This window comes from Camelus ferus, chromosome 12 (assembly GCF_009834535.1).
Source record: "Camelus ferus isolate YT-003-E chromosome 12, BCGSAC_Cfer_1.0, whole genome shotgun sequence".
Taxonomy (NCBI): domain Eukaryota; kingdom Metazoa; phylum Chordata; class Mammalia; order Artiodactyla; family Camelidae; genus Camelus; species Camelus ferus.
Window position 1 is genome coordinate 37,536,327 of NC_045707.1, and position 25,129 is coordinate 37,561,455.

Sequence of the window (25,129 nt, forward strand, 5' to 3'; positions counted from 1 at the left end):
GGTGCTACTATATGCCAGGAACTCAGCATAGGTTCTCTCATTTAATTAATACTCATAATACTACTACAGCTGAGGATCATTACTCCCATTTTGCAGAGACATTAACTTATTTGCCTAAAGCCAAACAGCAAGTCAGGGAATGGATGAATACAGCACATGTTTTCCTGTCTTTCCATCAATTAGTCTCATGGCTCGTTTGTTCTTCACATGGTAACTGGGCATCTACCCAGTTCCTGAGACCTGTGTCTCTCCCTGGACTGCCACCCACTTCCCAGTTTTCTGCCCCTGCCCTGGGGACCTGTAATTATCCTTCAAGCACTATCACTACTAGGCCCAAGATATCAGTGCACTGCCCTAAGCATTTGAGGCACCCTTGTCTGAGTTATTGAGTGTCACCCAGCCAGGATCCCCACTGTGACTCTCCTTACCTACCATGGCCTTTATTCTGTCACTGGGATACCTGGTGGCTGACTGTTAACCTGGCTTGGGCCTGGAGATGGCCACATCTCTTAGACAAGGTGCTTGCCCTCCAGACAACCCTCTGCTGCCCCAAATCCTAGTCTGTCCCTGGGCACTGGCCTTTGTCCAGGTCCTGGATCTCCCTGCCTGCCGTTCTAACTCCGAGTAAGAAGCACTGCCCAGTTGATTCCTCTTACTTGGAATTCTGAATTCATCTGCCTTTCTAAGGTCTCCTTGCACGCAGCCATACCCTTCTTTTTTATATGAGCAGTCAATTCCTAGCAGAAATTCTGGAAAAGATCAGCAGTTACGTATATGAAAACAAATCTGTAGAAAATCACTCTCAATAGCAGCCAGCTGTCTGTTCCAAGTCTGTTCAAGTGGCACAGGGAGCCCTGATCAGTCCTCCGTCTGCAGAGCAGCCCTTGTAGAGGATGCATTATCCAGTTTTGACTTCCCTTTCAAATCTACATTTTAGACCATTTAATATCCAATGGACTGGTTCCTTGGAGTGAGAAGAAAAAGGAAGAACAGTATAAAGCTCTTGAGCCAATAACTGGAAGTCAGATGTGAAACGGACACAGTGTTTATGTCAGGAGGTAGAGCCAACAGGATCTCCTGATAAACTAAGATATAAAGCAGGAGGGAAAAAGAAAAATCAAGGTTTGTGGCTAAGCAATTGGGTGTATGGTAGTGGCAATCTGAGACTTGTGGAAAAATAGATTAAGGGTGGAAAATTAGAGCCCTGATTTGGTCATGTTAAGTTAGACGGCAAGTCAATTGAATCTGGAGGTTGCAACTAAATATATAAATATAAGAGTTATTAGCTTTCACAAAATAGAGATGATGTCTACTTATTACCAGGCTGAAATAAGATTACTTATGTAAAATTTAAATGCCTGGCATCATGTAGGCATTTAACAAGTGGAAACATAATTAGACAGAAGGGAGAGGTTCTCCTTACTCCTTGCAAGCATAAATGGTGAAAGAATCAGAGGTAAATGATTTAAAATGATTATTTAAAGCAAGTTTCCTAAATTCTATTTCAGTACCCTGAACTCTCAGCCCTTTTTCTCTCTGCTCAACGAAATGTCCAGAGATGATTTCCTTAAGAATACCTAAGTAGGTTTTCTGTTTCTTTTCCACGTCCATGTTTAGTTCATTCTTAATATATTGGTACTTCGTGGAAATAGCTCTGATTACAAATAATGAACAAGCAAACAAATAAGGTAATTTAAGATTGTGATACCTAGCATACATTTGTGACTTCAACAGATATTAAAGATCTTGAAGACCTGAAACAAACTATATCATCAAGGTGTACCAGAATCATCCATCATCTATTGACCATTAATTTTTCTCAGCTGTTGAAAAAAGTTACAGCTCATCAGAGGTACAACATTCCTCTTCATTCTCTTGTGTGTGGGTAGAATGAACCACATCTTGATCAGCCATCTTAAAAAGAGCCACCAAATACCCTTGCCAGGAGGTGGAAAAAAATACTGGACTAATGGTGCCAGGTGACAAAGATCTAGTCATAATTCTGGCCCTAACCAACTGTGTGACCTCTTTTAATGCTCTGGTTGACATATCTGATAAAAGCAAGCATTTGTATGACCTTTCACCAGGCATTGTTTCATCTCCTTCTTCCAGTAATCCTGTGAATTGAATCTGCAGGGATGATATTTTTATCTTTGTTTCTAGGATGAGGAATTGAGGTAGAGCCAGGTCTTGAACCCAAGTCTGAGGCTCCAAGTCTGGCATTCTTCCCAGTGAAAAGTCTGGACCTCTCACCGTATATCCTGCACCCTCATTGCTGTTGCACATGCCTTTTCTTTCCCCCACAAGGCTGTGTCTTATCACTCCATTCCTGGGATCTACATCAGCATATGGCACCATCAGACACCCAATTAAATGTTGAAATTAATGAATGGAATTCAGTGAAATGGGATGAATAAAGCTACATATGGACATAGGATTGTCACTAGTTTTGTTGCTAGTACATATGGCAGAGAGGGACAGCTATCCACTAGAGCTCCTCTTCTATAGTAGTATAAGCTGCCTGCCACCTAGTGAGGGGCCAACCTGCCCAGCTCCCCTTCCATCAAAGTGGGGCTATGAGACCAGCATAAACAATGCAAAAACAATGCATCTCATTTCTGGGCTGATTAAGAAGAGAGGACGTTTTGCCTGTAATACTTTTCCCCATCCATTAGCTGAACTCCAAGGCTTTAAAGCAGGGTGAGGCCACAAGGTGGAAGAAGCCTGGGTCCCTGAGCTAGTCCCAGCAACCAGCCTTCCAACTGAGGGTGTCCACAGTGAACTGTGTGCTTTGTATTAAGATGTGGGTGTTATTTGCTACATAGGCCAGTGTTGTCTTAACCAATCATGAGTCATGATTTGTTAAGATCTCAGTGGTCTTTGAATATGTAAGATGTAGCCAAACTAAAATATGAGAGAAAGCAGTGAGTTTTCTTTTTTAAACAAAAATCCACTTAAATAGTTGCTCAAGGAATTTGAAAGATTTAAAAATCCAGTCGATGAAAGCAAGAGCAGGAAGAATATTACTTCTCTACCAACCCAGTGCCATCTCTTCTGGTGCCGTGTCTATGAACTGAGTGACAGCTCATATAAGGTGGTACCACTACTACATGGGGTTCCTGCCATGGGACAGTAAATGAGCAGCACAAGAATGGGCCAGTGCTCAACAAGCGTTCACTGCCTTACCTCGTTCTCCATCCCTCCATCTCCAACAGCACACAGGCCCGGAAACACACACAAAGGGAACCTCTGGTATCTCTTCCACTAATAGCTACTCATTTTTACAGCCCCTTTAGAGCTTGCCTTATCTTCCCTCAAATTAAATGTCTATACCTGATCCCAGGGTGTTTTGGTTTTGGTTTTGGTTTTTTAGCCTGAAAGGCATTTTCTTTAAACAGGAAGGCTTCAGGTTTATGGGGTGAAATGTGTGATTTCCTGCCAACCCTTTGGAAGGCTCTTTTGGATGGCATTTAGGGCAAGAGGATTTTTTCTCTTTGATTATGTAACCCATGCTTCAATCCTTTCTTATTTTTCCTCTCCATTCTTTAAGTGTAATATTTTAAAATAAAAATGAAATGGAATTTTTACATTGTCCATATTCAAGATGGCCCTACTGGCAGTGTTTTATGGACATGTGGACCAGACCTTGAGAATGGAGGGGAACCAGCTCCAAAAGCACTGAAGTGGTGGGCCTCAGGAAAAGGTTAAATCCAAAACATAGGCAAGCTTTCCTTTAGTTTTTCTGAGTCTATAATTCTGGGTTTAATGATACCTTGGCAAAACTGTGCTCCTAGGAGGCCAATGGGGCCGGATGCAGGTCACTTGTAAGATCAAGGGAAAGGCCACGCCAATTGCTGCTCACACAAAGAATCTGTAAAGTGGGGATAACAAGAGTGCCTGCTTCCCAGGATAACTGTGAGGATTAAGTGAGCTAATGCACATCAAGTGCTTCCAGAGGTCTGGCAACTAGTAGGAGCTCGTGAAATAGGAGCCATTGTTCTTATAAAATTTTAATGCAGAGTATTCACAGCTCAACATTTGTTGACCTACCTCATCAAAGTTGGCTCTTATTACAGTGTCCAGTATCCTCTGACAGTGTGTTCTGTACATCATAATAAAGGTAGAAACCTGTGGGGTAGGGAGGGGTAAAAAATAAAGGCATACATTAATACAGGTTACCACTACCCTTGGAATCTCAATTTTCAAGTCATTTATTCTCTGTTAAGGGGACGAAATTCACCTAATGCCTACTCATCCTGCAAGACCCAAACCAAACTATCGTTAGGTGGGGCTCTCTAACCCTCAGCTGCCTCCTTTATGCTCCCACAGCACCTGCGTGTGTTTCTCCATCAGAGCACTCATCCTGTGGTACAGAAAGCACAGGTTTCTCTCTCTGCCCCATCTCCACCCCCTGAACTATGGACTCTGAGAAAATCTTTAGTATATGTGCTGCTGAAGTGAGCACAATGGGAAAATTAAAATAGTGTATTATTCATGCTTGTGTAGCCAGCATTTAGTACAGCGCCTGACACATAGTAGAGTTCAGTAGGGCCTATTGAATTAAATGCTCATCAGCTAAGATACTGAAAAGTTAAAACCCTGTGTGTGTTTATAAGAAGAGGTGCTTTTGCCAAAATCACAAAAAGACATTTGGAAATTCTCTGGAAACTGCTTAACAAAAGAATTTCATCTCCAGCTCCGTTTGTCCAAGAGTTTCAAAGCAATGGTACAAGAAGTTTGTTGAGGAAAAAAAGCAAATTCAAGGAAAAAAATTTATCTAGTTTTCAATTTAAAGCATTCTTTACAGGTATTCTTTTTGTTTTGGAACATAGATATGTGTTTTATATAAGCTAAGTTTGCTTATACAAGCATCTACCTCCCTGCTCGAATGTAAGCTTCCTGAGAACAGGACTCAAGTCTCATTTGCCACTGCATCCCAGCTCCCAGTGTGGTTAAGTAGAAGCTCTACACCTATTGGCACACTGGGCTGCATCAAGATAGGTGCATTAGATATTGAATATAGTTTCCTCTGCTATACAGTATAAACTTGTTATTTATCTATTTTACACATAGTAGTGAGTATCTGCAAATCTTGAACTCCTAATTTATCCCTTCTACCCCCTACCCTCCTGGTAGTAACCTATAATGAAAAAGAATATGAAAAGGAATATATGTATGTATATGTACAACTGAAACATTATTCTGTACACCAGAAATTGACACAACATTGTAAACTGACTATACTTCAAAAAAAAGGAAAAAATTAAAAATTAAAATTAAAATAATTTAACCGACCAACCAAACAAAAAAAGGTAGGTGCACTAGAGATGCGATCACCCAGGGTACTGTCCCCAAATTTGTGTTTCCAATAATTTCCTCTCAATACCCTATGGCCCAAACTATCTGATTCACTATACCTATAAAATCTCCTTTGTCTATAGGACTGTGATTTCACCACATCCTCTGCAACACAAGGGAGAATAAGATTTACACTATAAAAAAGCAATGCAAGGGAGAGGGGTACTTCCCTTCTGAAATGAGACAGTGCAACATCATAGATGGGTGGGTAGGTAGGTAGGTATGTAAGTTAGACAGGTAGAGAGATAGACTTTTTGATCTAGAATAGTATTGGGTTTGTAGTAAAGTTGTGAAGATAGTTCAGGCAGTTCTGTATATCTCACACCCAACTATTGTTAATTTCTTTGCACTGGTATGGTACGTTCGTCACAGCTAATGAACTAACAGGAATATATTATTACTGTTAACTGAAGTCCATTACTTGATTCAGATTTCTATCTTTATATTTTTAAAACTCACCGTTTTGCAACAAAAGTGTGTATGTTTGTGTGAGTGTGTGCTGTGTGAAAGAGGGAGAGAGAGAGAGAAAAGACCACCCACTCCCAGCAACACTTCAGATATGGTCACCTTCTCCTCAGGCAGACTGGCCGGCAGATTTAGATCTTTGACATTTGGAAACTCTGGCAGCAAGGTTCCAAGTTTGGACCGGGGTGAATATGCCACTGTCTGTTTGCTCACTTCTTTCTTGCCTGTCTCGCTCACCCAGGCAGCTCCTTTCTTGGAATACATCACATCATAATATTGGGAGCTTTCCTTCACCGCGATGCCGTAGTAATGGTACCTGGGCCACAAAGAGAGAGAGAGAGACCCACATGCACCCTTATCAGGTGGGGGTTCCTGAGCCAGGGTAGCCCAAGGCCAAGGAGGGCTGGACCCATCCTCCCTGGGCTAGAAGAGTTAACTCCCCTGTAAGGCTCAATATTTGGAAATCTAGAATTAAACCAAACTTCCATGTTGCCAGCCATCAATCAGACAGGTAAAAATAACCAAAATTGCCTCCTACAGAAAATGTTAAGTCAAATAATTTGCAAAGCAGAAAGTGGGATGAAAAAATTTCCACTGGTACTTAATCTCTTATATCTAGCCAAATATGATCCCAGAGGCACAGCACTTGAGTGTCCCCCTCTGCGGGGACCCAAGAAGAAGAGTGTGTTCATGACTGCTAACTTGTACCACCAACAAAAATTCATTTGACCTATGTTTTTCTTAATAAATGGTAGTCAAAGAATGGTATCTTAAAAAAGATAAATTCAGTGTTTCAGTTGACACTGAATGTAAAACAAAGACCAGAACCTTTTATTAACGCAGAATGGGCTTAATAATAGCAATGTTTTCAATTAAGACTAATGAGGGACGGAGGCTGCATTTTGTTTGGATTTTAGCTACAAACTATCGGGCACTTACATGCTAGGCACTTTATTTACATTAATACTTTATATACAGTAAAATAATACTATGAAATGGGGATTATAATCATCTTTCTACAGATGTGAAAATGGAGGCAAGAAAGCTAAGTAATTTGTTCAAGGTCAAACAGCTGTTTAGGGGAGGAAGCAGGTCTGTCTGACTACAAAGTCACTGTGTTATACTAACAGAAAACACTGCATGGTGATATTTTAAACTTTGATATTTATCAGAGTGCTTATGGAGTGTAATAAAAATACAGATTCCTAGGCCCCTGCCCAGACCTGCTGATTCAGAACAAGGGAATGGGGCCCAAGAATCAGCACTGAAACAAGCACCACAGGTAATTCTGATGCACAGCTGAGATCAGCCAGCCTACTGGGTTAGGCACCAGCCCAATGAGCCTGTCATTGTCTACTACTGTAAATGGGATGCTCGCCACAGCAGCTAACAAGTGATTTACACATATTGCCTTATTTAATCTCATAAACCCCCGTTGAAGAACTCATTATTATCCCCATATTACAGACTAGAAAACTAAGGTCCAGAGAATTTAAGTAACACATCTAAGATCACCCAGTAAGTAGTAGAGGCAGGATTTGAACCTCTAAAAGTGCTTGTAACCACTAAGCCAGTGATTCTCAAACTTTACTAATAGTAAGAATCACCTACAAAACATATTAAAATTACAGACTCCTGGGCCCCACGTCCAAAGATTCTGATTTACTAGGTCTAAAGTAGATTTTTACAATCACACGGCAACACTAAGGTAAGTAATTCACGGACTTTGCTTTCAGAAACACTGTAAAACATACTAACTACTCTCCTCCTCTACTCGTGGAGATATGATGGTGATAGTCCCAAAATAACACAAATGAGAGAGCACTCTGAGTTCTCAGAGAGGCTTCCCTGGTAGGGGAGAGCTGAGCACCTGTAACCGTCCCTCTCCCTACTCCCCCGTCACTCCTGATACCATTCTGTGACACTTCTGCTTGGTGGGCATCTCGCCTCTATCTGAATGCCTCCTGGGACGAAGAACTCGGACCCTCTGAAGGCAGCCCAGTTCATTTTAGGTCGGTATAGTGATCAGAAAGTTCTTCTTTGTGTTGAGCTGATCTCTGTCTTCTGCGCCTTCTACTTCCCAACTGTCATAACTGCCTTTCCACCTGGAAGGCACTCCTTTGGTGGGGGAGGGGGTGGGTTCCTTTTGCTCCAGAAGCCCCCTCAGGCAGGAAGGCAGTTATGACACGCCTCCCTAACTGTAAGAACAAAGTCCCCCCCTTATACTTTCTTAAGATCAAGATAGTTATAACATGTTCAGATTAGACCACTTCTTGAATTTTCAGAGTACGTGTTGCTAGAATTGGCAACTATAGTGAAGCTAGTGCTCTGATCACTTTTCAGCTTTTTTCAGCTCCTTAGGGCACTTCAACATACTCTCCACCAGCCCCCCTCCCCATCCCTGCCCCCAATTTATTCTATCAAGGTAAATCTGCTGAGGGATTTTCTCTATAAGGTTGAGTGGAAAACTGAAGACTAGAGCTTCTTATTACCTTTCAATTTGTGGAAGGTATGACCAAGCTTGGAGGATCCTTATGGATAGGATACAATGAAAAAGAATTTTTAAAGAAGATATTGTCCAATTTGCCAACCTCTAGGTTAAAGAAAAAACAAACAAACAAAAGCAGGCTCTTATATGTAGACAGAAGGAAACTTTCTTCAAGTTGATGTAGAATGGGAAATTTTTCTGTTCTATCTTTACTATTTTTACTGCCTGTCTTTACTAAGTATCTATCTTTACTATCTGTTTATACTCTTTCATCTCAGAAATGGGCAACAATGTAATTGGAGCCAGTGACTCTTCAAAGACCATGAGCTGGAGAAAAATAATTTCAATTTATTCAACAGTCTTCCAATCATCCACTTATCTGTCGACTGAATTGCCCTTGTGTACCAACCTCTGTGCTTACCAGCAAACAAGTAAGGAAGAATCAGGGTTTTCTACTCTATACTCTTACCAGAGCTGAAACCTCATTTTTAAACAAATACTTAAAATTTGCATTATGAATAAGATTTGTTCTTCAGAGGCGTCACCCTGAAAAATTATTAGAAATGTATTCCAAAATGTTCCTTGCTCAAAAATTTTCTATAAATCTCTTTGGAAACCGCCCCCAGAGCTTCTGAGCCACATATGAAAAAAAAAAACAAAACAAAACTAGTCTCATTATTTTCAGAACTTTACTAAAAAGGGTTTTTCCCAGTTTGATCATCCACTTTCCACTCTCTTTACCTAGCCTAGCTCCAAAGTTAAACACATACTTGAAGGATGGGAATATGTTGCTCAGGAATGGCCAGGGGTAGGGGCTGGGGACAGTATTGGACATACTGCTTTTGAAACACTTTCAGTGACAAGCCTTACAAGTCCTATGCGCCTGCTATTTTTTAATAAGAAGTTCCACTGTTTTATAAGTCAGTATGTGCTGGTCTGCTGCTTAATTAACATGGTCAAACCATTTAGAATTGCTGCATAATAAGGCACCCTCTAGTGGAGTCACCATGTACATTAGCGTAATAAAGGTTCTGACAAGTCCTGCATAAAGGAACCTGTTTAACTCAGTGTCTACCTAACTAACATGGCCAACAGGCCTTCTTCATGGAACACCTATCCACAACAATTTTTGAAACACACTTCAAGGCAAGTCTTTATAAATCCAGATTTTAGTGAAGCCTGGGCAGAATAGGTAGAGATTCCCTTCCCACTGACTCATAGGTGGGAGACAGGCATCTGCACAACCTTCTTACTCCTAAGGTCACCTCCTAAGAGCTTCCTGGGCTATCCTTTCTAAACCAGGTTACTTCCCTTCTGTAATTCTCCATGACAACCCTCTTTGTCACCATCCAATTGTCTTTTTTTGTCTGTCTTCACCACCAGAATATATGCTGCATCCAGGACCTGTTTGCTTGTGTGTTCTCAGCACTTAGCATCATTTATCTGACACGCAGAAAATGTGAAGCCAACATTGGTTGTTTGGTTGACAGGACAAGTGCATAGAGAGCAGTATGCCTTGCGTACCATGCACAGCTGGACCTTTCTGTCCCATCTCCCCTGCAGCTATTAGTACAGGGTTGCTTCTCTGGCCAACTGGATACTAACAGAGTAGAGAATTTGCTGGCCAAAACAATCCAAGCAATCTGGAGATTGGTCAAGAAACCACAGGTGCTCTTTTTAAAGGATGCCCAAGACTATTTTTCAAAAAAGCCCAAGGGTAGGGTGCACCAAGTCAGGGTCCTTAAAGCAGTGGGCTGTTGCAGAGCCCCTCTCTCAGGGCTCCTGGGAGAGGGAGCTGCTGCCACCAGGCACAGACTTCCCCACTAGGCCTGTAGATGGAGCTCACGATGAAAGGTGGCTCTGCAGGTGGAAAGGCTATCGGTGCTTACTTTGACTGTCCTCGGGTCCCGAGTCTTCTGGTGGTTAACTGAGGAAACTGTTGCCTTATGATCTGTAAATCAACACAAGAATCAGTTACCCATTGGGAAAAGCTGGGAGCAGAGTGACTACATTTACAAACAGCAATCAAAAGGGAGGAAACCAAATACTCTTGGTTGTGATGACTTATTAGGAGTCTGCCGGGACCTTCGAGAAGATCACTGGTTCCTGGGAAGCAGAAGGGGAGCACCTTAGTGATGTGGGGCTCTGGATCCTGAGGGGGTCTCCCTTGGTGGCTCTGTGCTTCATCCCCCTACTCACAATGTAGGGGGTGTATCCCTTGATCCAGAACCTGTCACTCCCCTGTTTAAAGCCCTCCAATGGCTCCTTCTGCACCTGGAACTAACTCCCCTCTTCCCCCGCCCCTCAGCCTCTGTAACCCAGTCCCTGCTTACCTCCTTGCCTCCGACTCTCACCCTTACTCACCAGATCCCAGCCACACTGGCTTTTTTCCCTTCCCATTCCTAAAACATGCCAGGCGTCCTCCCTTCTAGGGGCCTTTGTACTGTAGTCCCCTCTGTCTGGAATGCAATTTCACCCAGATCTTCACAAGACTGACTCCTTCTCTTACAACATTCGGGCAAGGTCCCTCTGCCCAGAGGCCTTCTCTGACCAGCCAGTGTAGAGTAACAAAAGCAGACCCTGGCCATCATGTGACCCTGCTTTATGTCTTCCTCTCACTTAGCACTCTCTGAAGTTGTCCTGTTCACTTACCCTCCAAGTGCTTGTTTTACATCTCCCAACCCCTGAACATAAGCTCCATGAGACCAGGGATCTGGCACATGCAAAGAGCTCAATCTGTGTTTGTTGAATGAAGGAATGAAGCCTGACCCTTAGCCTGGAGAGTATCCTTTTCTCATCTGCAGAGTGAAGGATGCTAACTGCTGCTGCCCAAGACAACCACATACATTTGCCAGAAACCTAGATGGAGGGAGCCATCAGCCAAGCTGGAAACACAATCAGTGGGTTTCTTCCCATGGTGTTTACAGCAATGATATTTGTGAAGAGGTAGGATAGTATAGGGGTTCCATGCAAGGGCTCTGGAACTAGATTACCTGGATTAGATACAAGCTCAGCCATTTGTGGACTGGAGGCCCTTGGGCAAGTTATTTAACATTCAAATGACTCAGCTTCCTCATTTGTAAAATGGGAATGATAATAACCCCTACCTCAGAGCATTTCTGTAAAAATGTTAAAAGTAAACATATGTAAATAGTTTGCAACAGTGCCTGGCACTCAGTAAGGGCTCAATAAATGTTATGCATTATTACCAGTGATTGTCTTAATGACTCATTCATTCCCTTTTATTTCCAACAACTTTTCTCTTAAGTATAGCCAAATTCTTCCAACTCTGTTCCCTTCTAATATCCAGCACCGTGCAGGCAGGCCTGGTCAGAGAGAGTGAGCCTGCACGTGGTCCTTCATGAGATGAGATGCTGCTGCTGATGTCCCACCAGTAGAGCATGAACTGTGAACACCTTCTCAGAGGTGGGGATGAATCTCTACTGATCTACTTCACACCCTCTTGTATTCACACTGACACTCTCATTGATTGATTTGCTCATCCATTCAACAAACATTTACTGTGACCCTGTTAGCTGTTTGAAATTGGACGTACTATCTAACCTCTCTGTGCCTTAGTTCCCTCCTCTGATGTCTGGGGACTCGGGGTCTTCTGTAGTCCTCGCCTAATCACGGGGATAGATGATGGTAGCCTCAGCTACATCGGCATCAGCAGGATGGAAAGAAGTGGACAAATCAGAGAGAAATTGAAAATTTGTAATGGGTACTGTGAAGACTGATTATTTCTGTATGTTAGGAAGCCGCTGACCATCTTCAGCAGGAGAGTGGATGGCACAGCATTTCCTCATCTGAAAATAGGTGGAAAAAGCTGAATTCCTAACAAGGATGGTTAGAGAATCTAACAAGATAATACACTGATACCACTTTTGGAAGTAAGAAGGGCTTCTAAAATGTTATTGCATAGTGGTGATATTGAACAAAACGATGGTATAATCCTCTGAATTCTTAAGGGTGTCACTTTGGAGGCAATATATCCCTGACTTCTTTAACTCTAACTCCTACAAGCATAGGATATGAGCTTCTCACTTTGCCTACATCCTTTTAAAACTGTTGTGACTGCTTTATCCCCCCAAAAATGAAAACTAATTCAAAATGATACATGTACCCCAGTGTTCATAGCAGGACTTCTTACAATAGCCAAGACATGGAAACAACCCAAGTGCCCGTCAACAGATGACTGGATTAAGAAGATGTGGTGTGTGTGTGGAATATTACTCAGTGGAATATTACTCAGCCATAAAAAGAATAAAATATTGCCATTTGCAATGGATCTAGATGGATCTAGAGAATACCATACTAAGTGAAGTAAATCAGACAGAAAAAGACAGATATTATATGATATCAATTACATCTATATTCTAAAAAATAATACAAATGAATCCATATACAAAACAGAAACATACTCACAGACATTGAAAACAAACTTATGGTTACCAAAAGGGAAGAGAGTGGGGACAAATTAGATGTATAATATTAATAGATACAAACTATTACACATAAAATAGACAAGCAACAAGGCCCTACTGCATAGCACAGGGAACTATATTCAATATCTTATATTAATCTATAATGGAAAATAATCTGAAAAAATATATAACTGAATCACTTTTCTGTATACCTGAAACTAACACAATATCGTAAATCAACTATATTTCAATTAAAAACTTGTTGCCACTCAAGGAAAATGCAGTATTCAGGATAGGGTATGACCCAGGAGGTCAGTAATGGTACTCCCTAAACACTCTATCCATTATCCATTATGTAGTCTAAGACCACACCAAGGTCTAGTGCCCTCATCACCTTGAGCCACTTATACTAACCTCTGGCCAAGTACACCCTCCAGACATGACTGGTTTCACAGCCAAGATGTGAAGCAACTATTTATAGGGGTACAATACTGAACAGGTACCCGACATGCAAGCAGAGATGGAGGGAAAAGCATGGGAAATGTAACGGCAGGTTAGGGGTTCTTCATACTATTTAAAAGTGGGTTACGATCTGGGTTCTGAGTTTCCCATCTACCCAAGCAAAGAAATTAATACAATAAAGTTACTAGAGTCCCAGTATCCATAAGATAAATGCTTAGGAAAAGAAGGGATTTTAAAAAATATTTCGATCTGGGAAATTTCATGCAATGGGCACAAGAGTAAGGTGCCACGTTTAATGCTCTGATATTTGCAGACACCTTGAAAACGATGATACTGAGCGCTGCCAAGGATATGGTAAAACTGAAAAGCTCATAGATTGCTGGTAACATTCCTTATTAGTACAACCATTCTGAGAAGCATTTTTATAATATATTTATCAAATGCCACAAAATAATCATATTTTTGATGTATTAATTCTAAGAAAATAACCTAAAATAAGAAAAATCTCTGTGCAGGGTCATTACTGAGAGTGAAAAAGTTAGAAACAACATAAATATGCTATGACAGGGAACAGGCTAAATAAATGCTTGTACATACACTCTGTAGAATATTATGCAGGCATTAAAAATGATGGTAACAAAATCTATGTTACAACACAGAAAATCCTTATGACATAATGTTAAATGAAATAGCAGACCTCAAACTATGTTTATGCTATGGCTGTAATTTATGTTTGTACAAATATAGGAATGGAAAAATAAAAATGGGTATTTGTTAGGGTAGTAGGATGGTGGGTAGAACAAAAAGATTTTTGTATAACATTTTGTGTACAGAATCAACTATTTTTCTTGTAAGAAAAAAAAATTTCTTACTAGAAATATTCTTAATTGACAAGGGAAGTTCAAGACAATCTTGAAAGAAGTACCAAAAATCTATCAGAATGCTATAGTGGATGTTCTTCTTTTTTCTTTTTCTTAAAAAAAATATATATCATTCCCTCCCAAATAATGTGTGACTTTGGGGGGCAGGGTTTGGACTTTATTCTTACTTGATTTAAGAGAATGGGCAAAGTTCTGAAATCTTGCTAAGTGGTTATACAAATGGTATCTCACATAATGTCCACAAAGCAAACAACAGTACCTGGCCCTCAGCTAAGATACCAGGGGCCACATACTCTGGTCTAGAAACATGCCAAGAGCCCCGGGGAAATGAGGACAGACCTTCTGTAGGCCCTGTTCTTGTTCTGCCTCTCTCTATGAGACAATACAATGTGCAATCAGTGTGTGTGATTCTTTGCACTATGATCTTGAGGAAGTATCAAGTTGTGGAATAGGACCTGTGAATTCACCAATCAATTTAACTCATGATCTCCTTTGGAGTAACACGTAGATCAATACATGCAGTTTTACCATCTTTGTGACCAGCATCACCCTCTGCTGAGTCACCCAAGACAGAAGCAGTACAGACTCCTCTCTCTTGCTGACACTGCACAACCCATGCCCTGTTGATTCTGCCCAAGACATCTGGTAAACTCAGCCACTTCTCTTTACACCCTGCCACTGCCCCAGCCCTGGTGATCTCTCACCTGGATCACAGACACATTTTCCTAACTGGCTGCCCTGCCTCTCCGGTCTTGCTGCCTTGCCAGCAGTATCTTTCTAAAATCCAAATACGATCATTTCATTTCCTTGTTGAAAACAGTGAGTGCTTTCTCACTACCCAGGCTAGATAAAATTTCAGCCTCCTCAGGCTGGTCCATGATGCCTCTGTGACCTCCCCAAGCCCAACTCCCCCACCTCAAATCCAGCCTCTTCCCTCACGTGCTCCCTGAACTCCAGACACATGCCTGGAATGCCTTTTGCCTGAAATGCCAAACCCATGCTGTCCCTGACTTGCCCCTGAGGAACTCCTCCTCTTTCTCTGAGACTCTCCCACTTCTCCTGGGATCCTTCCCATGAAGCTTTAAATGTCCCCTATCTCTCTTTTCCTAACAAGCTGGGAAGCAGTAGGGCACAACGGTTAAGCACACAGGCTTTGGAGTGAAGTCCTGGCTTAGGCACTGTGCCAATCACTTTACATGTATCTTCTTAGTTAATCATTACAATAAACCAAGTTCCATTGCTATTCCCTATGTACAGATGAGTAAACCAAGGCTTGGAGATGCTAAGTAACCCACACAAAGCCACACAGCTCACAAGATACAGACCTGGGATTCAAACGCACCCAGTGTGACTCGACACTCTACCACATTATTGCCTCTGGATGAATGAAAGTGCCTCAAAGCTCCTCATTCTTTTAGTAGCAACCTTTCTTTCTTTTATGTCCCACTCCTGCATTTGTTTGCGTTAGGTGTGTCTGAGGAATGAAATGATTTCTTCTTGCCATCTACTCTTCCACGAAGGTTTCATTTCAATTCCCCCCACTGTGATCCTCTCAGAAATGTTCTAGTAGCCTCTGGTATGAACAGGATCTGAGAGCCCTGCCCCCAAACATGCTAGGGAAGGTGGGAAACAGCAGAGAGGACTGACATTAGCAGACAGCCCAGTGTCTCCTCTCAGATTAAATCTACTCACTTCCAGTAAAGTAGAAATCTGGCAATTAAACACTTCTGCTTAATACTATGAAAAAGTCATTCTGTTTGGATAATTGAGGTCCCCAAGTGGATTCATTGAGGGAATAATCCAGATCAATACCGATCTACTCAATGACCTCTGACAATTATCCACAGCCAGCTGACTCACAGAGGTTCCTTCACTTGGAGATGCAATGCCCTGTGTAGCTCCCCCTCCTCCTTTCATCTTCCTCTTGAAATTTCCTTTCCACACTCCATCCCCATCAGACTACTGGGTGTAGCTTAATTCTCTGAATGCTTCCCAGCTTCTGGGCTCCATGCCTCTGTATCTTCTACCTGTACATGCCTCCCCTCTTCACCACTGCGCCCTCAAACCCAGCACACATGGCACTATTCCATGAAGCCTTCCCTGATTCCCTGACCAGGTAAGAGCTCCTCCTTCTCTAAACCACCACATCTGCTACTTCCAGTCTATGACCAAGTTCCATCCTCCCTCTATCGTGAATATATCCCAATTCTCTCCACAGTTCTCATCTCCACCAGTTCCAGGGCCATGATCTCGCACCTGGATTACAGCTACGGTTTCCTCAGTGCCCCTGCTGCCAGTCATGCCTCATTTCAACCTTATCTCCATGAATCCTCCGGACAAAGTCCAAGCCGACCAGGTCCTGCCTTCGCCCTGGCTCACCTCTCCTCTCCTCTTCTGCCTATCCCTAGGCTCATGGATCTTCTTTCAAGTTCCATGAACACACTGTGTCCTCTCTTACTCTGGCCTTTCCCACAGGCTGTTCTCATTTTCTGGAACCCTCTCCCCTTTGTCTACTAATGTCTCCTCATCCTTCAGATCTTACTTATACTTCATTTCCTCCCAGAAATCTTCCCTGGGCCACTTGTTTGATTTGAGTGAACACAGTTATATGATCTACTGAATCCTCATATTGAATCAATGGTCTACTCAGCTCTTCAAAGTCCTTCCCTAGGCCTGTGAGACTCTACATGAACTGGATCTCCAGCATCATTGTCTACTGCTCTTCCCCATGTTGGACAAGCTGCAGCTTCAATAACCATAAGAGGTTGCCTATGGTATATAGCTTGGATTCATTCAACAACAAGCATTTACTGAGTTCCTGCTATAGACCAGACATTTTGCTAGGCACTGGGGGATATAACACTGAACAAAACTGAGATAGCCTTTGCTTAAGAAGCTCATATTCTAGTGGGAAAAGACCAAAAATAAACAAACAAAAAGTGAATATATCTTATATCAGATAAGTGCTACAGGGAGGAGGAACAACAACAAAAAAGGAAGGTGAGGGGAATGGGGAGTGTGGAGGTGGGAATGTTATTTTATTTAGGGTGACAAGGACTTGATGATCAAATGTGGCATTAGAGTTGTGACCTGAAGGAAGTGAGGGAATGAACCTTGTGGATATCTGGGAGAAGAGTGTCACAAGCAGAGAGAACAGCCAGTGCAAAGGCCCTGGGGTGGGAGGTTGTTTGAGACATTTCAAGAAGAGCAAGGAGCCCACTGTGACTGGAGCAGAATGAATACTCAAGAGAGATGGAGAAAATGAGGTCAGGAGGCCACAAGGGTTTGAAGGAACATAATTTATGTGGGCCTTGTGGACCTTTGTGAGCACTTCTGATTTTACTCTGAAAGAGATGAAGAGCTTTTAGAAGGCTTTAAGCAGGATAGTGGGGAACAAGATCTGACTTACTTTTCAAAAGGATCACTTTGGCTGCTGTGTGGAGAACTGATGGTAGGGGCAAGGCTGGAAGCAGGGAGACCAGTCAGAAGGCCACTGCAATGGTCCAGTGGGAGATATTATGGCTCAGTACATTAATTCATTGACTCAGTAAATGAAAGAAAGAATCAATCGTTCCTCTTTGTTGGCCACTGAAAAGTTGCTTCCAGTGCTGTGTTAATATAAATAATGCTATAAGCAGTACCTCTGGCATAATGATTTTTATTTTTATTGTTGGTATTTTGTTTGGGTTTTTTGCCCTCCTTATTTTTCTTAGTGGAGAGCTGCTTGATCAAAGGGTATTTCAAGGTTTTCACAACATACTGCCAAGTTGCTTTCCATGAAGCATAGAAGGGTATTATCACTTTTTAAAAATGTGTTAATTGAAGACCCAAAAAAAGACCTTTTTCTCTTTCTTCCCTTTGAGCATCACTATCTTCATCTACCAAACAAGGATAATAACACTTGCTCAGCCTATCTCACAGGCTTGTAGTGGGGTCAGAGGAGTTAGGGAGCAGACGCCAGGGCTTTGTCAGTGGGGAGTAGGAGGAGGGTGGAGGGTAGGAGACCCACCTCAGTGGGATTTCATGGCTGGATGGGTGGAGAAGAGGGACCAGCCACCAGGGAGGGGCACCCCTGCTAACATTTCCCTGTCTCCCTTATGATGTCTTCTGGTAGCCAGCCCCCTTTTCTAGCACATTCTCCTCACTGACAGCAGGAGTACTCTCTACTTCCATCCTCTGATGGGTCGTCAGAGGATTCTCACTCCACACAGCTTTCAGACTTTTGTGGTATATTATGGTCTCCCAAGCAATGCATTTGTGTGGTTAGAATATTCAGTTCTGTTTGTGAAAACACTTTTTATCAAAAAATATTTGATGGCCAAATCCTCTCCTCCTCCAAATAGAGAGAAAGGTCATTTCAAATAAAGAGCTGAGAGGAAAGGAAGTCTGTTAGAAGCTGGGGGTGGGGGATGGGTAGAGGCGCTGCTGCACCACATCGCTTTCTGCCCAACCAGAGGTCAAGACTTTTCCCACTCTGAGCAAAGAAAGCTGTTGCCGACAGCACCTCCTCCTTCCAGCCACAACAAAAACCTATGGGAAGGGAGTTTGCTTTTTTTTTTTTTTTTTTTAAGTGTTTCTTATGGACTACAAATTACAAATTATTCTCCTCTCCTTTCACCAAATAATCAACTGGTCCCTGAATCTGAAAGCCCAGCACAATTTAGTCTGAGTCTCAAAACGCAGGGTCGGTTCAGCCCCGCTAAGGCTGTTCAGCTTTTAATTTCTGGAGCAAGACTCAGCAAACAGTCAAACACTTTTGTGGAGCTGTGAAAGTTGAGCTTCGCTGTTTGATAAATGAGCAGACGGCAGGCAGCCCCTCTTTCTTTTTTCTTTTCTTTTTTTTTTTTTTTTGTATGGATTCAATGAAGCCTGCCTAAAGAACACCACATGCTGTTCTAGCTACTGATCTAACATTCCGCAACATCCCAGCCTTCCAAATTCCCTCTAATTACTCGTGAATCCCACCCTCTGCTCTTTCAGCCTGGGCAGACAGGGCTGGGGGCTCCACGGGCTGGGGGTGGGAAGCAGAGAAGCTCTGGAGAACCAATCTCTTTGGAGCTGCTGGAATTCTTTTTTCGGTAGTGGTCATGTTATTCACCTCCCCACCCCGTCCATTCTTCTCTCCATCCAACACATTGCTCCAGGTGCAAGGAGACTCATCCCACAGGCTATCCTGCCATAATTTTGTGGGTGTAGTTTTTTAAGAAACATGAGTGGTTTTGGGCAAATGTTCCCAAATTGGCATATTCAAACCACAGGCTTACTTTAAGATTAAAAAAAGAGAAAAAGTGAGGAGACGAACTGACACTCAATGGGCATCACTGGGGCACCATGCACTAGATGAAGTGTTTTACTCTTGGTATTAAATTTTCTCCTAAAAATCACACTGAAGGAGAGTGTTTCACAGATGAGAAACTGGGATCCATGGTGATACAGGCTGCTCAGATTCCCGGACACCAGCAAGTAGCAGAAGCAGGAATGTGGTTCCACTGTGTCTCCTATTCATCACTTCAGCGGACGCCCACAGGAGCCAGAAAGGTGTCCACTAACTGTGCATGAAACCTTCACCGTCCTCTGGTAGGTGACACCTCAGAGACACCTTCAGAACGGCGAAGTAAAGCCATTTGGTCTCATTACTCTGCAGACAGGTTTTGTTTGATTTTGACCCCAAAACATATGGTCCTGATCCAGCTTGGTCACCAACTCGGTCAGAAGGGATGCTCTGAAAAAAGGCTTTTAATTGTTTCTAAAAATTCAATCCACCCTCAGAAGGCAAAGATTTGCCACCAAGAACAGATCCAAAAGAAGTTCCAGTGTAATGGAATAAGTGGCTATCCTCACACACTTTGAAGGAGACAGATGCATGTGTATAAAGAATCAAGGATGCTTAAAACAGTCTTAAAATAAGAGCTGTGGGTCTTACGTCAGAGGTCATTTGGATATGGGAAAGGAAAAGGGCTTTTTGAACAGCAAGAAACTATAAATTTAGTACAATGACAAGTTGCTATTTTATAACCATGTATTATTGTAGAAGTTTTGCATTTTCACTGAAAAACAGACACAACAATTTTTTGAACGAGAGAGAGAAATGATTAGGGATAGAGGTTAGCTAAAGGAATTCTAATTGTCACATCTTTAATTCTGAAAATGGGATACTCACTTTCTTTGTTGACAATAAACCCTCCCTTCTTTTCAGAGAAGAAAAAATAATCAGTATGGCAGTATGAATAAGGATTCCTAAACACCCTATCTCAACACTACCATCTTGAAATGGGTGTTTGCCAGAGTAATGTTACTATGCTGATGTAATTCTGTCCACTTAACAACTTTTCAGAGAGTAGCACCTACTGGGTACCAGGCACTGGAAGCTGAAGAGAGTAGAATGCTGCAGGTCCCACAGCAAATTCCACAAGGGAAATTTCAAAAAATTGAAAGAAATTTATACCTAGTACAATGAGACAGAAGAGGAATTTCAAATCATGCATATGGGCAAATGAAGGATTCCGAGAAAAATCCACGGGCTAGAAAGGTAACAATCCATTGCCCCTTGGTAAGTAGCAAAGAAGTCCAAAAATCTGTCTGTGAGCCCAGTACTGTCCTTAGGCTGACTGGATGAAGTGTCATGTGTGTGAATATGAGAAAAGGCAGTCATCACACACCGATTTAGCTAGAATGAGGTGAGTTATGTAAGACACAGGTTAAGTCAAAAATGGAATAATTCTCAAGACGATAATAAGAAAGGGTGAGGGTGGTGGTGGCAGCATGTGTGCGATGTAGGAAATTTTTAGAACAATTGTTCTCAAAATTGTTCAGAAGGAAGAACAGCTAGAAGGTTTGAAACATTGATATGTTAGTGATGATCTATTAAAAACATGATGTATTAAAGTCATGAAATGTTGCTATGGTAAACTGAAACCGTAATTACCACTAAAGTGCATTGAGTGTTTATATTTACCAGGCACTATGCTAAATAACCTTTTAATGGTCATGATCTCAACAATCCTTAGGTGGTTGCTATCATTTTTCCATTTTACAGAGAAGGAAACTGAGGCTCAGAGTTATTAAGAAATCTCCTGAGTTCACACATCTGGAAAATGGTGGAGACAGGATTCAAAGCCAAACAATTTGATTTCTGAGCTTTTACACTGCATGTCAGTAAAGACACATGAAATAACAAAATACAGAATCTGGTGTGAAATCAGACATTCTGATGTGGACACGCCACAGCAGATACTAAAAGTTAAGAAAAACATATGCAAGAATTTAAAGTAGGAGGAAATGGTCCATGTGCTTAATTTTCTTCCTTCACAGATTGAAGCAAAGTCCATCACTGAAGAATCCTAATGATGCCTCAAGATTAACTTTATCTTCCTCTGTGCCCCTCCACAGGTGTGCAAGTGACCCGAGGGCAGATTGTAAGGACTTCTTGAGGAAGAGGGCAGTCATGTAAAACAAGAGGAATCTTTAGCTTCATCTCTGTTCCAGGTAAATGTGGCTGAAGGAAGCACAGGTCCCCAGAACATATTGGTTTGGTTTTCTTTTTGCATTGCTCAGTCATGGACAGGAGAGAGAAAGGAGCCATATATTCAAGGAAAGCCACTCACATCCCAAACTGCCTAGTATTTCAAGTCTTCATGGGGAAAAGACAGTACATAAATCAATTCAATTCATACCAGTACATCTGTAACCCCAGACTCCCTTTCTCCAGTATCTCTACCTCTTATTGGGGTCCCTGCCCTGCAGCAGGCATCCAGTGATCTCCTCCCACCTCCTCAGATCCAGCTCTGTCACTAAATGTATGACATTGGGAAACCCACTCAATCCATTTGACTTTTAATATCCTTGTCTGGAAAATGAGAGGGTCTCACCAACAGATCTCTAAGTCCCCTTAATAGATTATACTTACTTATATTGAGGTGTTAGTAACTGATAAGTATTAATGAATTATCCTGCTCTGTTGTAGTTGCATTTTCACAGACTTAAATGAAAGAAATTGAGGATTTTGAGACATCAGCAAACCTTCAGGGAAAGTATGTTTGCAAAGCTAACTGGCCTCCCATTGTATTCAAAGTACACTGTGTCATAGCTGTCTAGATGCCTACCAGTGAACTGGCCTCTTCCTGACAAGTTCAACAAACTGCTGATCATAAACCTTGTTACCCCCCCAGTCTGAGCTGATGTTAGCGTAGACGGGCCAGCTATGTTGCCTCCCATGCGCTCCACATTTGAGAGTATACCCTACACTCTCTCAGGTTCCACTTTATAGTTGTGTCACATAAAGGGATACACGGGGGAGAAATAGGTGAAGGCGGTCAAAGGTGCAAACTTCCAGTTATAAATAAGTCCTGGGATGTCACGTACATCACGGTAACTATCGTCAACATTACTGTATCATATGAAAGTTGCCAGGAGAATAGATCTTAAAAGTTCTCATCACAAGAGAAAAAGGCGTAACTATGCGTGGTGATGGATGTTAACTAAATTTACTGTGTTGATAATTTTGCAATATATACATATATCAAATCAACGTGTTGTACATCTAAAAGTACTACAATGTTAGATGTGAATTATATCTCATTTTTTTTTAAAAAAAAGGACACATGGATTTCTGAAAAGTCCTTGTGTAGATAAAATGGCTAGTTGCCTACCCCTATTCCCTTTCTAACCAGACTCTAATTTTTTATTCCAGGAAGCAATGGACTACATTTTCCTGCCTCTCTGACAGCCAAGGGCAGCCAGTGAGACAAAAGGGAAATCACTGGGCAGAGCTCTGGGAAAGCTACTAAAGAGAGCTGACTCAGCTAAAGTTTTTACCGTTCTCTCCTTATACCCTTTTTTCTACTTCTTGCCTGGGATATAGGCTTTGCTGTCCAGCAGCCACTTTGGATCATGAGGTGACCTAGAAATTAGAAGTCATCTGCTATGGATGGCAGGGCACAGAGAGAGAAGGAGCCCAGGTCCTTACTGACCTGCTATACCAACACATGGCTATCTTCTTTTAGATGTATTTTATGTGAAGAAAAGTAAAACCACTGATTTATTTAAGCCATTGTTTGGGAATGGGGTGGGACATCTTTTACCCATAGCCCCAGAACAATTCCTAACTGGTACACCTTCTCATTTCTGCCCAGGATTTACTTTACAGGGAAGGTTCCAGTGGCCCTGGAGTCAGCTGTCTCATCTTTAAATGGGAACAAAAATGCATCTAGTTCACAGGGCCATGTGAGGATTATATGAGGTAATGCGTGCAGAGGGCTTGGGCCAGTGCCTGGCAAAGAGTCAGTGTTACTGTCACTATGATTTCTTGTTGAAAAGTGTTTCCAGCTAATATGGTAAAGATCCTCATATGTTTGTAGACTAACTTCCCCATTTAACAGATGGAGGGACTGAGGTTCAGAGAGGGAAATGGGACCTGTCCCATAGAGAGTCACATAGAGAATACAGACAGTACAGGCAACAGATCCTCAAATTCAGGGCTAAATCCCTGGCATTACTGGAAACTTCTGGCCTCCTGCACATGGTGGACCCTCAATAAAGGTTTGTGAAAGAAGACATTCTTTTGCCTTTAAACTGCCACTGGAATGCCTGTTACAGAAGCTTGGAAACCAATCCACCTGCAAGTTGGAGATGTTCCCTTTGCTCAGAAATCTGAGACCCAGGCTGCGGGCTGGGAGAAGGCAATACTGGGTACCTCAGAGCATGGCAGGACTGACCTGGTTCTCAAGCTGCTCTTCACTCCCCACCCCCAAGGCAGCAGTTTCCTTCTCTGTGTCCCTTAATCCTGGGGGTTCACAGCTCAGGAGGCACATCTGCCATCATGCTTTGCAGCTTCTTAAGTTCATATGTCCCTTTGCAGCCTCCTCCCCTCCAGAACTCCATTTGCCACATCCTGAGATAAAGGAATACCTAATAAATGAGTGAACCCAAGTGTTGAGGAGGAAGCATCATTGGAAATACCAGCAGGGAGGTTCCCAGTGCCTGGAATACCACATGGGGAAGATCTGACAGGGCATTTCTCAATTGCAATGGCCAGTACACTTGACTCCTGACAGACAAGAGAGGCTGAGACTTCACTCCTAAATCTGATCATCTAGGAGATTGCCAGGTGACTGCTAATGACTATACCAAAGTCAAAAGTTCAACTGTTTACACAAAATCTGCCTCCACATATACTCACTCTATCCCCCCAAAACTTGCTCTATATAAATGAGATAGTTAGGTGCATGAACTTGGAGCCAGACTTCTCAGGTTCACATTCTGAATCACAAATTTATTTACTGGTTGTTTGACCTTGGGCAAATTACCTGACTTCTCTGGGACTCAGTTTATCTACCTATGAAACGGGGATAATAACAGTTTCTACATCCTAGAATTGTATGGAGGATTAGACATGGTTGGTATATGCAAAGTGCTGAGAATAGTGCCAGGTACATAGAAAGCCCTATGTAAGTGCTTGATATTTTTACTAATTTTATGAAAAATCTGTGAATGCTGCATTCATAATTAAACATAACTAGACACTTCTAACATCTGTTAAAAAGAATCGTCTTTAATAAGCTTGGGTAATTTAGCTGAGTTTGATGTCAAATGCAGGCCAATTCTGATCCCTATTAGCTTGTGCTTGTTTCCATTTACAGCTCTGTTGTTCTCTAAACATTTATTTCACTACTTTTGCTGGAGAACTAGGGTTATCATTCTAGAAGGATTTTGTCTCACTCTGACAAGGCTGGAGGCACCAGCCGCAGGAAGGAAAGGTCAGAGAAGAGTAGACAGTCAGACCGTTCTCCCCTCCCCCACTGTAGGTCCCTAGGCCACGTGTGGTCGGACTTACCAGTGGAGTAGAGGAATACGCAAGTGGAAGAGAGACTGCAGGTTTCAAATGGAGCACTGGACTGGACTTGACTTTAACATCAAAAAGAGGATCTAAATTACTGAAAAGGGTCTGTTTCTATAATCAACAACCAAAGAGCTATTATACCTGCCATGAAACCATCAGAGGTCAGGGAAGGAAGTCTGGCCAAAACATAGTTGAAGGAATGATCAGAACA

The 25,129-nt window shown here is 42.2% G+C and overlaps 1 protein-coding gene across 7 annotated transcripts in view; it reads right to left on the reverse strand.

Moving 5' to 3' along the window:
• Positions 1–25,129, reverse strand: part of RFX4 (regulatory factor X4) — a 152,239-nt gene that overhangs the window by 55,419 nt on the left and 71,691 nt on the right. For 5 of the 7 annotated variants that reach the window (XM_032493410.1, XM_032493409.1, XM_006193713.3 and 2 more), the window contains 3 exons: positions 10,201–10,262; positions 5,926–6,139; positions 4,051–4,128 (listed from right to left, as the gene is read on the reverse strand). In XM_032493410.1, coding sequence (XP_032349301.1) covers positions 4,051–4,128; positions 5,926–6,139; positions 10,201–10,262 — 354 coding nt within the window. Of the gene's footprint in view, positions 1–4,050; positions 4,129–5,925; positions 6,140–7,735; positions 8,206–8,315; positions 8,350–10,200; positions 10,263–25,129 lie in introns of those variants that run through there. The other 2 variants (XM_032493413.1, XM_032493415.1) reach the window with 2 other exon arrangements.